Source organism: Mercenaria mercenaria, chromosome 18, assembly GCF_021730395.1.
Source record: "Mercenaria mercenaria strain notata chromosome 18, MADL_Memer_1, whole genome shotgun sequence".
NCBI classification, from domain to species: Eukaryota; Metazoa; Mollusca; class Bivalvia; order Venerida; family Veneridae; genus Mercenaria; species Mercenaria mercenaria.
This window is the reverse complement of record NC_069378.1, coordinates 35950567-35967666: the sequence shown is the minus strand read 5'-3', so window position 1 is coordinate 35967666 and position 17100 is coordinate 35950567. Positions and strand designations below refer to the sequence as shown.

The following is a 17100-nucleotide window of genomic DNA, read 5'->3' as shown; positions in this document are numbered from 1 at the left end:
GTGTATATGTGGAAAAGCAACATTCTAATCTTGTTCACAAAAGTTACTAATACACAGCTGGAATGTCAATGATCAAAACTGGACGAATATACAGTTATCCTCACTTTAATGTCATTTATAATTTGTCCTTGAATTCTCCACCATACTTTTCATAACTCTGTTTGCACGAGTTGCACGAGAATGCTGTCATTCACGTAAAAAACGGGGTCAAATAAGTTGTAAGTGCAATATCATCTAAATGTAATTAATGGATTATGCAGTTCAAGACAAACTTTATCTCATAACGTAACGAACATGTACAATGTTGTAACAACAACTTTACTTACACTGATTTAAGTAGCAGTCGGTTTATAAGTGACTTTATTGATTCATTTTGTGTTTTGTTATTGTTGTCAAAAGTATAACGGAAGTGCCTCACAACTGAAGCGGAAACCAGTTTGATGCGCAAAGTAGTCCACTGTAAGTAATATTTTTTGACAAATGTCCACAGAAATTAATAATTTTCTCATATTAAAGACGAATATCTGAATAGGATTCATTATTTGATAAGAAATTATAATCATCGACATGTTTTTTTAAAAATCGTACACGTGCTGACACCTAAGTTGTCTCCCGTTGTTTATTAGAATTACCTTTCGTCAGGCGCAGTAATACATTTGCAGTGAATCGCCGAGAAGTCGTGGGAAAATTAAAACCATGTAAACAAAGTAAAATTAACCACCTTTTCAAGATGAATTTCAAGTGATCGACATTATGCATTTAACCCGCCTGACCTGTGTAGCATCTTAGATATCTTTTCTAAGGTATTCATTGTGTAGAATGTCATGTTATGCCCTTGCAATGCTAATCCCACTCTGACTTTTTTGTTTACATTTTTTATCAATGAGAAATATGGCGTCCATCCCGAGATTAACAGACGTGGCGTTAAATTTTTACATGTTTAAGCAAACCTGGTGTGTTAGAAAGAAAATCTCATCCCTTCAACATTATTTGGAACACTGTTATTGTAAAAAACCTGTATTTTCCTTATACAAAAGCTTAATATTTTGTGTTGAATGTACTTTCACAAAGACCTCTGTTTTCCTATTACATTCATAGTACCACATCCTTATCCACAAAATACTGAATATTACAGGTGTCCATCAGTATTATATCAGTTTAGGAATATGTTTTTTATTTTCCCACCATCGATTTCTTGAATATGCACCCCTTCCGCATTGCTGTATGAACTGTGAATGTAGCAATATGCGTCCCCTTAAACAAACGTAGAAGACATCAGAGCTCCTGATAAGCTTTTCTTTTGGTGGGTATTTACTTAGTCTGTTTCACTGATCTGTCTTATCGAATACAGAGTCAGTTACAAACCGATTAAAAACGTACAGATTTCTGTACAAATACCATAATCCACCGCGCAAATGCTAATCTAAAAATAGCCAGGCTTGCCCAAAGAGAAAGGCAGTGGCTACGATTACGGTACCGTATTCCTAGCCTCCGGTTCTAGGATTACGGAAGTTCCGTATTCCTAGACAACCCTATGAGGATAGGCTAGGATTACAGAAGTATTTTAAGAGGCATAAATTATATGTTAGGACACGCATAAATGATGTTGTAAACTTACTTATTTCATTTAATTTTTCATGCCTACTGGTACTGATGATAAACCCGAACAGAAAATGAGGTTTTTTACCTGTGACTTTTTTATTTCTGCAGTTTGTAATCAATGGTCCGTATCAAAATAAAGCTTAACATCTGCTGAAAACTTTACATATTTCAAATTTATATTTAGTTAGCAAACTCACACGAAGTAAGGCTCTGAAATGGGTTAGTAAAATGGGGACTTACGCAGGTTGACTGATGATAAATTCGACCACTTTGTCATTTACAAAATTTTCATGGTAGTATTATATTGAAACTTTCCCCAAACAGCTGTGACAGTCATTCCTGATCAAGTAATGAAAAGTGACCCAATGTCAGGCCTTCATGTGGCAACAGTGAGCATGGGCAAAAAAACACCCTCCTCCCCAGTAATTTTGGATAAATATTTTGGAAGTGTCTATCGGCACGACTGTCGTGCCGATTATTTTTCTTATCCGCACGACGGTCGTGCCGATTAGTATTCTTATCCGCACGACGGGTGTTTCGGTAGCATTTCTAATTTTGGCGTAAGGTATATCTTAGTTAAAAATACTAGCTGTAATAGCATCACGTTCATTGTTTAAGATATCAAATCAATAGATATTAAAACAACCATTATAAGTAAAAATAATTGAATAAATCATCCATTGCAAATAAATCAAAAGAATGCAAAGAACACATATTCTTGCATAATTAATAATAGTTAGTTAGCATACCTTCATGCCGTTATTTTACTTGTCATGTTATGTTTTTAATTCAATAAATCGTGCGTAAGTGATTCAACATAATGCGGGTAGGTGCATGCTAAAATTGTACTTTATGGAGATCTGAAAAGGCTTTTAAAAATTGTTTTCGGTAACATGCTTAAAAAAATAGGTTGGGTAGATCTAGATCGGATTGTTTTAAGTGAGACTTTTCTGAAATTATTTTTGTGTCAAAAATGAATACAAATAAGGGGGTTATGTCTTTAGAGCGTCAGTAAGTTGATTTCTAATATCACTGACCATGTTTAAAGCATAAAAAAAAACAGTTTTGCAACTTTTTGTTAAAAAGTTGAAAAAAAGTCTCCAAGGAAAAAAGGAAAAACCTCAGAAAAGATTAACTAAATTTCACATACATGTATACAGTATTTTTAGTTGTATCAGTAACAAACTTTTATTTTTGAATAATCGACACGACTTTCCAGTTATGTCAGCAGATCGTCGTGCGAATAACGAAAATAATCGGCACGACCGTCGTGCGAGTAACGAAAATAATCGGCACGATGGTCGTGCGGATAAGGAAAATTATCGGCACGACCGTCGTGCGGATAGCCTCAGCTTACACAGATAAATGTAAGTCATTTATTTATGCAGAATATTTACAAATTTTGTTTTTATTTACACCAGTTGGTATTGTAAGTGGAAACTATTAGATGGTGTGTTCAATTTTATAAATAGCCGATTGAAATCGAATATTTCCAAGGTGGTTGACTTTATCATCTGTCCGGGTTTATCATCAGTACCAGTACCTTATTTTTTCGTGTTTTCTATCCGCCGTTTTGGGTTAGTATAATCTTAATGGTGGAAATATATTAGAAATATGAGTGTCAAAGTTAGATTTTAAAAAAAATTCTATACTTTGAATTTTATGATTATAACCATATTGTATGTTATTAAAGACCATTTGTGTTGACTTGATGAAAAAAATACAGGTATATACGAAACATAGATAATTCTATAATATCTCCACGCACCGCCATAAAGATGATACTAACCCAAAACGGCCAATCGAAAGCACGAAATATTTAGTGAAATTAAGTGAAATGAGTAAGTTTACAATGTCATTTATGCATGTCCTAACATAAATTTGATGCCTCTTAAATACTTCAGTAATCCTAGCCTATTCTCATAGGGTTGTCTAGGAATACGGAACTCCCGCAATCCTAGAACCGGAGGCTAGAATTACGGTACCATAATCGTAGCCACTGCCAAAGAGAAATGCGTAGCTCAGGTTAAACCTTGGTATTGAATGCATACTGGTACTGATGATAAACCCGAACAGAAAATTAGGTTTTTTACCTGTAACTTTTTTATTTCTGCAATTTGTAATCAATGGTCAGTATCAAAATAAAGGTTAACATTTGCTGAAAACTATACAGAATTCAAATTTATATTTAGTTAGCAAACTCACACGAAAAGTGAGGCCCTGAAAGGGGTTTGTAAAATGGGGACTGTACGATGGTTGACTGATGATAAATCCGACCACTTTGTCATTTACAAAATTTTCTTCGTAGTATTATACTGAAACTTTCCCCAAAAAGCTGCAACAGTCATTCCTGATCAAGTAATGAAAAGTGACCCAATGTCAGGCTTCATATTGCGACAGTGAGCATGCGCAAAAAATCACCCTCTTCCCCAGTAATTTTAGATAAATATTTTTATACAGATAAATGTAAGTCATTTATTTATACAGAATATTTACCAATTTTGTTTTTATTTACACCAGTTGGTGTTGTAAGTGGAAACTATTAGATGGTGTGTTCAATTTTATAAATAACCGATTGCAATCGAATATTTCCAAGGTGGTCGACTTTATCATCTGTCCGGGTTTATCATCAGTACCAGTATAGTACATGTACTTTGTCTATTAATCCTGAAAGGATTGTTCAGTCACCTAACATAACAAGCTAAACCTAAAAGTATGAAGGTTTAAACAATACACAACTGATAAGCGCTTCCAGTCGGCTATATTGTCTATGTTGTTGAATACGTACGTATAGAATAGATCTATAAATTATTCTCTTTCTACGCAGGTATCTAGTATTGATAATAGAATTGGTATAACTTTAATTGAAATCTTCTGCACAACTTCATAAATTATCCTCGGGAGCCCTTGAGCCGTCCCGTTAATGATTTCCAGCAAAAATGCATTTAAAATCTTTAACACTTTCAGAAAATTTTAATCTTACCTTAATAATTGTTCCTATTCCTTTCAATCCATGCAATATTTTCAGAATAGTTTTCCAAGTTATAAAAAGAAACTAACAGAAAAACAGCACTTGTCAGTTAGATATCGGCCATTTTGGGAATGCCCTTGTGACGTCACACCAAGTTATTTGTCACGTCACGTGACTTTCATTGAGGAAATGTAAACAAAGCAGACGTAAATTTTATCTTGAAAAATAATTTTTTATTACAAAGAATCTTTGATGAATCTTTTGAGGATGGGGATAAAAAGTAAGTTTTAGTTGCAATCTGACTTAAGTACTTGATCTTCTAAACGAAGATCTGAGAACGACCAATTCACATTCGTCTTCTGTATATTTTGGATTTCCAGTATTGCTATTTTTATTTTATCCAATCAGACGACTTGTTTGAATGTCAAAGAGTAAGAAAAATGTGCAGTCATTCCAGGGCTCGAACCCGGGACCCCTCGCTTACAAAGCAAGTGGCCTACCGACTGAACTAACCGGCTATCTGATACATGTTGACATAAGAATTGTAAATATCAAAAGTCAAGGCTACAGGTAGATTTGCAAGATGTTGTAAGTTAGGTTCTGATTGGCTAGCGAAAGGGTCATCAGAACGAGGCAATGAATAGGTCGTTCTCAGATCCTATGCGTAGCGTAATAGGAGATGTACTTTAGTCAGATTGGTTTTAGTTGATTCAAAATGAAATTATGCTGATAATTCATGTTTTCACTGCATAATTCATCATCTTCTTCCAAGAAAAATTTAAAATGAAAGTAAAAAGTTTTTCCACAGTTTGCACATGTGCAATGAGAGATCTCGCGAGATAGAAGTCAAAACTAAACATGGTAACGGGTCAAGGGAAGGGACGGCTCAAGGGCTTCCGACGATAATGACTTTCCATATCCAGTGGGTCAAATTACTAATGTATCTCCATCAGTTATTTTTTCTAACACATTCAATTCTTTGGGTTTAAGGATACTGAATGGTGTGTCGCTTTCTTTATTTTTATTTATTTATTTTTTTTACAGAAATATCTAATGTTTTTGTAAATTCCGTCTAGCAGCCGACAAAAAAGATAGATCTAAAATAAAAGGGAGCTATGCGTGACGTTTACATCGATATATACACTCAGCCAATCAGCGATTGCAATCTTTCACTAATTTTATACCTGGCGCGTCATAGTTCTTGGGTTGTAACAGTCGTTAATATGTAGTATCTAATGTGTGGAAGAGTCTAGGTATTTACTTTAATTGCGTAAATACGCAGTTTATTTGGAGCTCTGAGACATGGTAAATTTATGAGATAATAAATTTGAAGGTAGCTAGAGAGGATAACTGGGGGCTATCAGCTCCGACCAACATGATCTTTGTTAGTCTGAGGAGCACCATGTTTTTTTCAGTTCACACTGCTTCTCTGTTTGCGAAAAAGTAGTTCCAATCCATGAGTCTAGCTAACTCCCCAGAAGGTCCGTCCAGAGTCTAAATAATTGGACGATTAGATTTAATATTTGTGACAGGCAGCCTTATCGTCAAAACTTCGAAGGACCAAAATGATGGAGGATAAATCACAGTACACCGTCATGTAAAGTTAGTAATAGAAAGAGCATTGAAACTCGAGGGTAAACGATTTGTACGAGGGGGCATAGCCCCCCGAGTATAATTCGTTTACCCGAGAGTTTCAATGTTCTTTCTGTTTTGTATCATAGCCATCCATATATGGTAGTTGTAGGCGTTCCACATTTGCCATATACAGCAGTTCAGTGAGTACTTAAAATCCTTGCTTTACAAATGTGTAAAGCCCAGGTAAAATAAACCAATGCTAGAGCAGAAAATCAATAAAATACACTTCGCTGTCTACTGTTCCAGACACGCTGGCATACTTTCCTATCCAACAGTGCGGTAACTAGCATGCGGGTATTAAATACCTGCACACTTTTAGTTACCGCACCCTGTACTCAGTGTATACGAATTAACTGCACCAAATTTATTAAGAAAAAACACAGAGCTATGATACAATTGGTTTTATCGCTTGTGCATTCATATTGCCTTGTAGAATGTAGACGTGATAAAATAACTAAATGTTTATTATGTACAGTACATAGGTTTAAATAATAAATGACCAGAAAATATTTGATAATTTCTACATAAATCAATGAGGAATTGAATCCCCTTTTGATACATGTAAGTTTCATTTGAAATTATCTCTTATTCACAACAAAATCTGCATTTAAACCTAAATCGGCCAATTTCATTGACGTGTTCTTTGTAAACTATTAGAGCACATTTTTGCATCCAGTATTACAAAGCCAAGTTCCAGGCCAACATTCTTTATGACTCACAGCACAGTTGTAGGGAGAAAAGGTCATGCAAAACACAGCACCTAGAACTATTTGAAGACCTATCAAGAAACTTAATCCAAGGTCACCAAACAGACCTAGCCAGCTAGTACTGCTGGACTTCTCGAAAGCTTTCGATAAGGTCAACTACCTTAAGCTTCTTTTTAAACTTCATCTAGTGCATGGTGTCCAGGGCAACACTGCAATGGAGCAAATTCTTCCTGATAGGTTGGCGCCAATCAGTCTTAGTTGATGGGGAAACATCAGATGAATTCCCAGTAACATCCGGTTACCCCAAGGTTCTGTTCTAGGCCCACTTCTCTTTCTACTATACTGTATACATATATGATCTGCCTGAAATTATTTATAGTTTCACAGGTCCGGTTATTTGCTGACGACACTGCTGTTTACAACACCGTCAAAAATTCCTCTCATGAAAGTATTCTTCAGCAAGACCTTGACAGGTTACTAGGGATTTTTTCTAGACCTCCAGAAAGGGCAAGGTGCTGCTAAAAAGGGGCAGGGTGCATTTTGTGCGTTGCAAAAGGCGACAATTTGGGCTGAAGGGCGCCGCTAAGAAGGGGCAGGGCACGGCGCCCTGGTATTCCACTCTAGAAAAATCCCTAGTTACAGGTCTGGGAGAGCAAATGGGACATGGAGTTTAACCCCTCAAAATGTACAGTGATAAATATCACTAGGTCAAAAAACCCATATAGGTCCAAATACTCACTCCATGGCCAAATCCTTGTAACAGTAAGTGATGCAAAATATCTGGGAGTCACTATCTCCTCAGACCTTAACTGGAACAAATATGTTAATCAGGTCACCGCCAAATCAAGTCAAGGTCTTAACTTTCGGAAAAGGAACATCCCTATTAAAGACACAAACGTTAAAGCGTTTGCTTACAAAACCCTAGTCAGACCTCGACTTGAATACTCAGCTCTGTTTGGAGTCCATATACGAAACAAAACATCCATTTAATTGAAATGGTTCAGTGCAGGGCTGCGTGATGGGTTTCCAATGATTACTCCACATACAGCAGTGTCTCCCAATTAGTAAACAAACTGGGGTGGCGTTTGCTTGAAGACAGAAGATCTGATGCCAGGCTACTTATAAATGTTTTATAAAATTGTAAGTGGACTGGTTGCAGTGCCAATGCCCACTTACGTTATACCACCTGCCCGCTAGACACATGCACCTCTTGTCTTACAAGCAGATTCTTACACCCTGTAATTATTACAAGTTCTCTTTCTTCCCAGCTTTTATAGTTCTATAGAACTCTCTTCCAACCAAGGTTGTGCAGGTCCCTACCCTGGAACAATTCGGACATGGAGTGACCAAATATTCTCGAAGAATGCAATTTTTAATCTCTTTTAACTGTAAAGTCTTCTTTTTAACAACACTGTCATCTTTGATTTTCAACACTTCGCAAATACATTGGTATTACTTTTAACCATCTGTACATTTCTTCTTTAAAATCTCTCGCACAGACATGCATCTGCATGTTAAACTTGAAAAGAGGACGTGGCAGTAAAAATAGATAGATTGATGACAAATTCATTGGAAATTTCCTCCACTATTTTGGTCTTTCGAGTGTTTGACGCAAGTGGAGATATTGCCCATAAGAAAAATAACTCAATATTTCCTAGGATCGCATCAAATTTATTGGACTAGTTCCTCCATAGATTTACAGGTGACGGCTATTTAAATTTGGCATAATAGCTCTCTCCTTTGTTCTATAAATGAGCCGTGCCATGGGAAAACCAACATAGTGGGTATGCGACCAGCATGGATCCAGACCAGCCTGCGCATCCGCGCAGTCTGGTCAGGCTCCATGCTGTTCGCTAACAGTTTCTCCAATTCCAATAGGCTTTAAAAGCGAACAGCATGGAGCCTGACCAGACTGCGCGGATGCGCAGGCTGGTCTGGATCCATGCTGGTCGCATACCCACTATGTTGGTTTTCTCATGGCACGGCTCAAATAGAACATACTGCAGTTATACCATATAAATGCAACGCGAATACTAAATTTTAACTTTAAAGTGTAACATTCAGTAAATTTGGAAGAGAATATAAAAAGTCCCATGTGGAAAATTACACTTTGCCTGCATAGAATTCCAGAAAAACTGTTAGCAGAATAAACAAGAAGCATTGTATAAAATAGGATGTGCAAATAAAAAATCTCCTTAAAAAGTATGGTGCATACAAACACTATACTATGTATTCTGCAAATAAGATTAAATTAAGAAAATATAGCTTCAGAAGGACAGTTTTAAAGTCTTTATTACAAAAGTACAATTTTTTCAAATTTGAAACGCTGAAGAAAAGTACTTGAGGTAGAAAGCTTAAGTACAATATAATATTGATTCATGATTTTCAAAGCATATATCAGCACAATCATTACTACATGTAATTTATTTTATACATTTGGTTCACACAGCACACCATACAAACTTGATGCTGATCCTCAATGAGGTGGTTGAGATGTCAACTGTGAGTGTGATTGGGGTCCATTAAACACTTCTTAATTGAAAATATATATGTCATGATTTTGGTGGAAGTTAAACTGTACATGGTGCTGCATAAGATTAGTACTATGTTTTATCAGATAACATGTAAACATTATTACTGAAAATGAAATATCTACATCATTTCGTTACATATGCATTTCACAGAGGTGTTAATTGTTTCAACGAAGAACAAAATAGGCAGCCAAAAGAGTGTATGAAATATTGCAGACCTTCAGTAAGAAGTACTGTCCTTGACATTTCTAAATTTCAATAAAATTATGTGATTATGTGATATTTTTACATTTTTAATTACAGATTAACAGTTATACTGGTACTGATGATAAATTAGAACAGATGGTAAACTTGACCACCCGCAAATTATTTTATTACAATCGGTGATTTATAAAATCAAACTCACCGTCACATAGCAGCCACTTAGAACACCAACAAGACTTAGTGTCAACAGAAACAACACAGGTAAATATTTTGGACCAAAAACAGGCTTACATTTATCTGCTTACGAAACATTTTTTCCAAAATGGTGGTGAAGAAGCATGGTTCTTGTGCGCATGCACACTGAGACCATCTAGAGGCCCAACATGTCTCACATTCCATACATGTTCCCGATGGACTCTTGCAGACAAACAATTATAACTAAACCTTTAAAACATATTTCTGAGTTTTCCCTATCACATATCAAACGACAATATTTGAGCATAAATAGCTTATAAAATAGTGGAACAGTATATATATTTATATGATGGCGCATCTCAATTTTTTTCAACCAAGGGAGGTAAATTGTACACTTTCAATTGATTGTTGTTACCTCTCTTGTTCATTTAAAATTGCAGTAGGCCTAATATAATCTGAAAGAATAGCGGCATATTTTATACGTTGATTTCTTGGACAACACCATGCATATCTGTATATTGTCTACTGACATAACCAGTCGAATGAATATCAATAAATTGCTTTTAAAATAAAGATGAACTGTTCAACATTGTATATGAGAAAGTTTTTATATAATATAGCTGTGAAAAGTGCAGATAACAAGGTGGTTGAATTTATTATCAGTCAGCATGGAAAACTGCCTATATTTCTTACCCCTTTCAGGGCCTCATGTCGCATGTTTGCCATTGCTAAATTTAGATTTTTAATTAAGTCAATTATACAGTAAGAGCTAAGCTTTATTTTGATACCAACCATTGATAAAAAGTTGCAGAAATGAAAAAGTTAGGGTGAAAACCTCATTTTCTGTCTGGGTTTATCATCAGTTACTGTACCAGTACATTTATATTTGAACATTTTGCTGCTAAAAAAGGGTTAACTTTCACTCCCATTTTTTCAAAACTTAGGGAAATTAACATAGAACAGTGGATGTTTATGCAAAATATTGTTATTACAGATATGTTTTTGATAAATTGATAAAAAAGTATAACCAGGGATTAATATATCTTTAGTTCTTTCACTTTCAAACAAGATAAAGGAAGAAGCCATAACTATTACAAAAAGTATTTACAAAGGATAAGAAAATATAACATACACATAAAAATATAAAGTAATAATATTTTGATAACAACAAAGTATAAAAAATGTGTTCCAATTACATTTAAAAGGAATGCAACACTCATATCACCAAACTGTTCTTACAAGACAGCTTAATAATTATATATGTATCCATCTTAAATTACTACATGTATAGCTTAGATTATTAAGGGGACTAGACTCCAGAATTTGGCTAAAAATGATCTTTCTTTAATACTGAAGTTAACATAAGAACATAAATTTTTAGATTCTAAACTATCTTATAAAATGCGAATTCAATAAAAAAATCATGTCTGAGATGCCGCTTTAGCAATAAAAACTTTCCTACCTTCATGACCAAAGAGGAATTGGTACTTAACGGTACCCAGTTACAAACGCTTTCCAGTTTTGAATGGAAAAAATAGTAAAACAAGTTAACAACTAATTCTCATGTTTTCCATAACATAATAATCAATGATCAGTCAGTAACTAAGTTTCAAAGTTTCTTCAGAAATATTGCAATGATGTCCTGATATCTAAATATTTACTCCTTGTTATACGCCCAAAGTGACGTATTACGTTATGACGCTGATGTCTGTGTGTCCGTCTGTCTGTCCGGCCATTAGCAATTTTGTGTCCACTCTGTAACTCTTGATACAAATGTTCACCACATCGAGACGACATGAAGAGCGCATGTTTTGGATGGCCCTCTTCAAGGTCAATGTCACATTTAGAGGTCAAAGTTCATATGACTTTGTTTTGTGTCTCCTCTGTAGCTTTTGAACTGCTTGAAGGATTTTAAAGAAACTTGGCACAAATGTTCACCACATCGAGACTGACATGCAGAGCGCATGTTTCGGATGGCAGGCTTCAAGGTCAAGGTCACACTTAGGGGTTAAAGGTTATACCTTTATGGGTAAATTGCTCTGCATTGTGGTGCTCTTGTTAGCTCACCTGAGCATGCTCAGGTGAGTTATTGTGATCGCTCGATGTCCGGCGTCTGTCTGTCTGTCAACATTTAGCTTGTGTATGCGATAGAGGTTGTATTTTTCAACTGATCTTCATGAAATTTTGTGAGAATGATTACCTTGAAGAAATCTAGGCACAAGTACTAAGTTCGAAAATGGGTCATCTGGGGTCAAAAACTTGGTCACTAGGTCAAATCAAAGAAAAACCTTGTGTATGCGATAGAGGTTCTATTTTTCAACTGATCTTCATGAAATTTTGTCATGAAGATCAATTGAAAATGATTACCTTGATGAAATCTAGGCCAAGGTCGAAAATGGGTCATCTGGGATCAAAAACTAGGTCACTAGGTCAAATCAAAGAAAAACCTTGTGTATGCGATAGAGGCTGTATTTTTCAATTGATCTTCATGAATTTTGGTCAGAATGATTGCCTTGATAAACAGGGCTCCGGAAATTTGCCGGTTTGTCGGTTTGGACCAATTTTTGACTTTTCAGACTGATTCGTGAAGTGAAAAAAATCAGTCCCGTAAAAATGGAGATAAGTATAAATTTCGGTCTGAAATCTCAATACACGATCACCTGCCAAGCAGGAAATTGTTGGTCGCTACCCTCGGATAATCAATAAACGTGTCAAACGATCTGATTGTCACCTTGATAATTGGTCCGTAATTAGCACGTGACGCAATCGGTGCTAGCGCGGCACATCCTTTAATGTTTGCAGACAGCCGACTGCAATGTATTAAACATTTTTGACTGGCTTCCAAATGTTTCTGACTGGATCCAAACCTTTCGACGGGGATCCACTTCTTTTATTTAGAATCTGGCGGATGGTTTATTTCAAAAGGCTTATAGGTTTGATCACGGGTAAAAAACAAATGGTCACTGCATTTAATGAGACATAACACGGGAAACCGATATAAATATTTTTATAATTACTTGATTTGTAAAAATTATATGATTCATTTGTTGGGGCTCCAGTTGAAACATGTGCAGAAAATCGTCTTTGCGACCCACTGTACAAAAATAAAAAACAGAAGAAACAATGGACTGGCAAACACGAATGATAAAGAAAACCGGAGCGGCACTGTTTATCAAATCGGTCTTTTAAAAAAAGTTTCAAAATGAAATTTTGTTTACATCAGAAGAGAACATATTACTTTATAAAATGTAGTTGCTTATTGAAGTACAACGTCAGTGAAATATCCGTGGCCAACCCGTGTGACCTTTTGATACTATACATGCGGGAAATTTGATCTCAGCGTTCACATAACCTGATAACATACAAATTCGGTCCGCGGCAGAGTAATCTGAAAATACTGAGGATGTTTAGCAGAGAATATGTGCCGAGTAATTCACTTTGACGCATTGTATTTTATAAAATTCCTTCAAAGAATGAGGAAACATCACAAAGTATCTGTCGTGTATACAGTACCGAAAACACGTGTGTTGGCTTTCTAAGACCAGTTAGGTACACGGTGTCAATGCCTCGGCAATTTTATCCTTGCAAGTATTTTCTCGGAAAAATATCGAAATTTAAACAAAGTAACGTTCACACATAACACTGAATAACTGTCTTCATTGTATGGTAAATCGCGGTGACCAGTAACTCATTTTTAATGCATGACAGGCTTATTTCTTTACTCTCTCACGTTTTACAAATATGGTATATTGGTAATGCGGTGGGTGGGGTAGCGCCGATATCATGATTTTCGTTTCGGACAGATTGAGTTCTCAAAATTTCCGGAGCCCTGTTGATAAAGTCTAGGTCAAATTCGAATAATGGTCATCCAGGGTCAAAAACTAGGTCACTATGTCCATAGATCATCCTAGGTAAGAAACTTAGGGAGAACAGAATTTAGAGAGAAATCGAGGAATTTACGGAGAAGATCCGGCATAGTATTCAGTTTTCTGCCTATATATATATCCACTGTTTTTGACCCTAGATGACCCATATTCAAATTCCACCTAGATTTTATATAGACAAATATTCTGATTAAATTTCATGAAGATCTGGTATAAAATGCAGCCCCTATTGCATACACAAGGTTTTTCTTTGATTTGACATACAGGGATCATCCTACAAGGCGATTTGAGCGATATCGTCGCTTTAAAGTCGGCCAATTTTCGCCTAATTATCGCCTCCGGGCGTCAATCTTCTTAATAAGGAAATCAAATAAAATTCATTTTAAAAGCATTTATTGCAAAGTGCTCCGGGGGAGCTATTGTGATCACTCTCTGTCCATGGTAGGTCAGTTGTCTGTCTGTCATTTGTCCATCCAGACTTTTTTTTCAAATGACATTTCCTGTGAAACTTGTTTGGTGGAAATTGATGATACTAACGGCCTGGATGTTCCTTGGATGGTCTTCTTTCAAAATTGTCCAGACCATTCAGCTTGATTGCACATAGGGGATGCAAGAGCTTAAAATAGAGAAATCTCCACAAATAGTCCTAATGTAACCCTCTACCCATGAACTGATAAATGGAACTTCATCAAACATGGTCTATAGCATTATTATGAGGGCCTTTCTCCAAGTTTATTGAAATGGGGGCCCTTAGCCCCTTTAAAGGATCACTAGAGCTAAAAATAGAAATATTGTTGAATTGCTTTTTCTCCTGAACACTTGATGGATCGTCATCAAACTTATTTGTAGCATTTCATAATGTCATTTAGCAACTTTGTTCAATTCTGGACACTTTGCCTCTTGTAGGGGCTGCTAGAACTTAAATTAGAAATACCTTAAAATAATTACTTCTCATGAACTGCTTGCTGGATTTTAACCAAAACTGGTCAGGAGCATCATTCCAGTGAACCGCTTGATTGATCTGCATCAAACTTTGTCTATAAGAGTTACTGCCCTTTGATTGTTTAAAATTCATAAATTCTCACAAAAACAAAGTAACACATTGATCTTCATGAAACTTAATACAAATAAAGATCTCCATAGGGCAAAGATTTTCCCCTTGATTTGGGATAAAATAGGAATCAACAAACCATTGTACAGTCCTATTGTACATAACTTGCGTGTATCTGGAAAATAGAAGTCTTTCAAAATATAATCCCACACATTCACAAAAATAACCTATTTGACAGGGGATATAAATCTACTGTATTTGCAACTTTATATTGTTTTCCTATTGAAGCCACTATTTTGGTCTATAACGTGCTTCATAAAGGTTAAACAGTTGCAGGAAAGTTCTGTTGTGTTTTTGTGTTTGGTATTACAGTAACAGCACCAAGATTAATTCTGTGTTTATTACATACATGTATGTTTGAAGCTGTACCTAGGGCAAATATAGAGACTATAATATAAGGGCTAGGTCACTAAGTCGTTTATATAGAAAACAGTGATAAGCACTTTTGTAATCATTTTTGAATCTATCATCATGTAAACTTTCACATGTTCCAAAGTGAGAATTAGGTCCATCATGACCTTCTGGTTTTGTATTTTAACAATTTCTGGCATTTTTAGCAAAGAAACAAATAGATGTGCAACAGAAGATATGGCAAGCGACAAAGGAGCAGATGGCAAAGTGAAGAACAAAGGTGATCTTGCAAGTGGCAGACAAATAGATCATGTAGATTGGGAAATGAAAAATAGAGAAGATATTGAATGTGACAGACAAACTGATGGCAAAGTGAAGGATGGGAAAAATATTGAAGGTGGCAGACAGGCAGGAAGCAATGAGAAGGATAGAAATAATTTGGAAGGTGACAAAAAGACAGATTGCAAAGTGCTGGATAGAGACAATATGGCAGATGGCAAACTTTGTGATATATGTGGGAAAAGTTTTAAAACCAAATCAGGATGTACGGTATGTATGATGTTTTAAGATATTTTCTGTCTCTACAATGATGTAATATATATGTATGGTCCTTTATGTTAGTCTCAGCACAAGTACTAAGATTATACAGGAGCAGGTCTTCTGTTGCAGAAGAAACAAGTTCTAACTTACTGTTTATGTTAGTATACTGGTTTCCTAATAGTTTCCGGACCCAAGTAGTTTTCCGGACCTTTTACATTTCGTGCTGTATAGACTTTACGCCGTCGTAAAGCATCTGGGTAACAATTTCATTTCATCTAGACCTTTGTTGCCTTTACAAGGCAGCGAAAACCTAGCATTACTAAACTTATTTATTATTTGAATATCTTGGTTGTTTTAACTTACTTCGATGTAATGTTTACACAAGAGATTGTCAACTGCAGGGGAATTCCAGTTAAAGTGCGCATGCGCAGAAATTGAGACCCCTTGAGGGTAAACGTCAGTCCTCAGATGCTCCCATTTACAGACGATACAGTAAAACATTCCAATAGTAATAAGATAAAACAATGTAAGTCAGAAAAAATCGACCTATTCACTATACTACAGCATTAAATCATCGATTAGAAATAGGAATCAAAATAGACAGGGAAATACCTACAATAACCTTTTATCAATCAAATGTTTAGCAGCAGTGTCCATGCCCGAGTGGTCAGGGCGTTAGACTACCAATTTTGAGACCGGTCGTGTCCTTTTTTAGCTCATCTGATTTTTTGAAAAAAAATGATGAGTTATTGTCATCACTTGAGCGGTTGTCGGCGTCGGCGCCGGCGTTGCCTGGTTAAGTTTTATGTTTAGGTCAGCTTTTCTCCTAAACTATCAAAGCTATTGCTTTTAAACTTGGAATATTTGTTCACCATCATAAGCTGACCCTGTATAGCAAGAAAGATAACTCCATCTTGCTTTTTGCAAGATTTATGGCCCCTTTTGTACTTAGAAAATATCAGATTTCTTGGTTAAGTTTTATGTATAGGTCAACTTTTCTCCTAAACTATCAAAGCTTTTGCTTTGAAACTTGGAATACTTGTTCACCATTATAAGCAGACCCTGTACATCAAGAAACATAACTCCATCTTGCTTTTTGCAAGAATTATTGCCCCTTTTGGACTTAGAAAATCAGTTTTCTTGGTTAGGTTTTATGTTTAGGTCAGCTTTTATCCTAAACTATCAAAGCTATTCCTTTAAAACTTGCAACACTTGTTCACCATCATAAGCTGACCCTGTACAGCAAGAAACATAACTCCATCCTGCTTTTTGCAAGATTTATGGCCCCTTTTGGACTTAGAAAATATCAGATTTCTTGGTTAAGTTTTATGTTTAGGTCAACTTTTTCTCTTAAACTATCAAAGCTATT

At 35.8% G+C, this 17100-nt stretch overlaps 1 protein-coding gene across 2 annotated transcripts in view; it reads left to right on the top strand.

Annotated features, from left to right (window-relative positions):
- Positions 1-17100, top strand: part of LOC128550456 (uncharacterized) — a 53508-nt gene that overhangs the window by 3258 nt on the left and 33150 nt on the right. Inside the window, exons 1-3 of one of the 2 annotated variants that reach the window (XM_053529541.1) lie at positions 1256-1303; positions 9750-9911; positions 15398-15740. In XM_053529541.1, coding sequence (XP_053385516.1) covers positions 15429-15740 — 312 coding nt within the window. In that variant the 5' untranslated portion in view covers positions 1256-1303; positions 9750-9911; positions 15398-15428. Of the gene's footprint in view, positions 1-1255; positions 1304-9749; positions 9912-15397; positions 15741-17100 lie in introns of those variants that run through there. The other variant, XM_053529540.1, reaches the window with a different exon arrangement.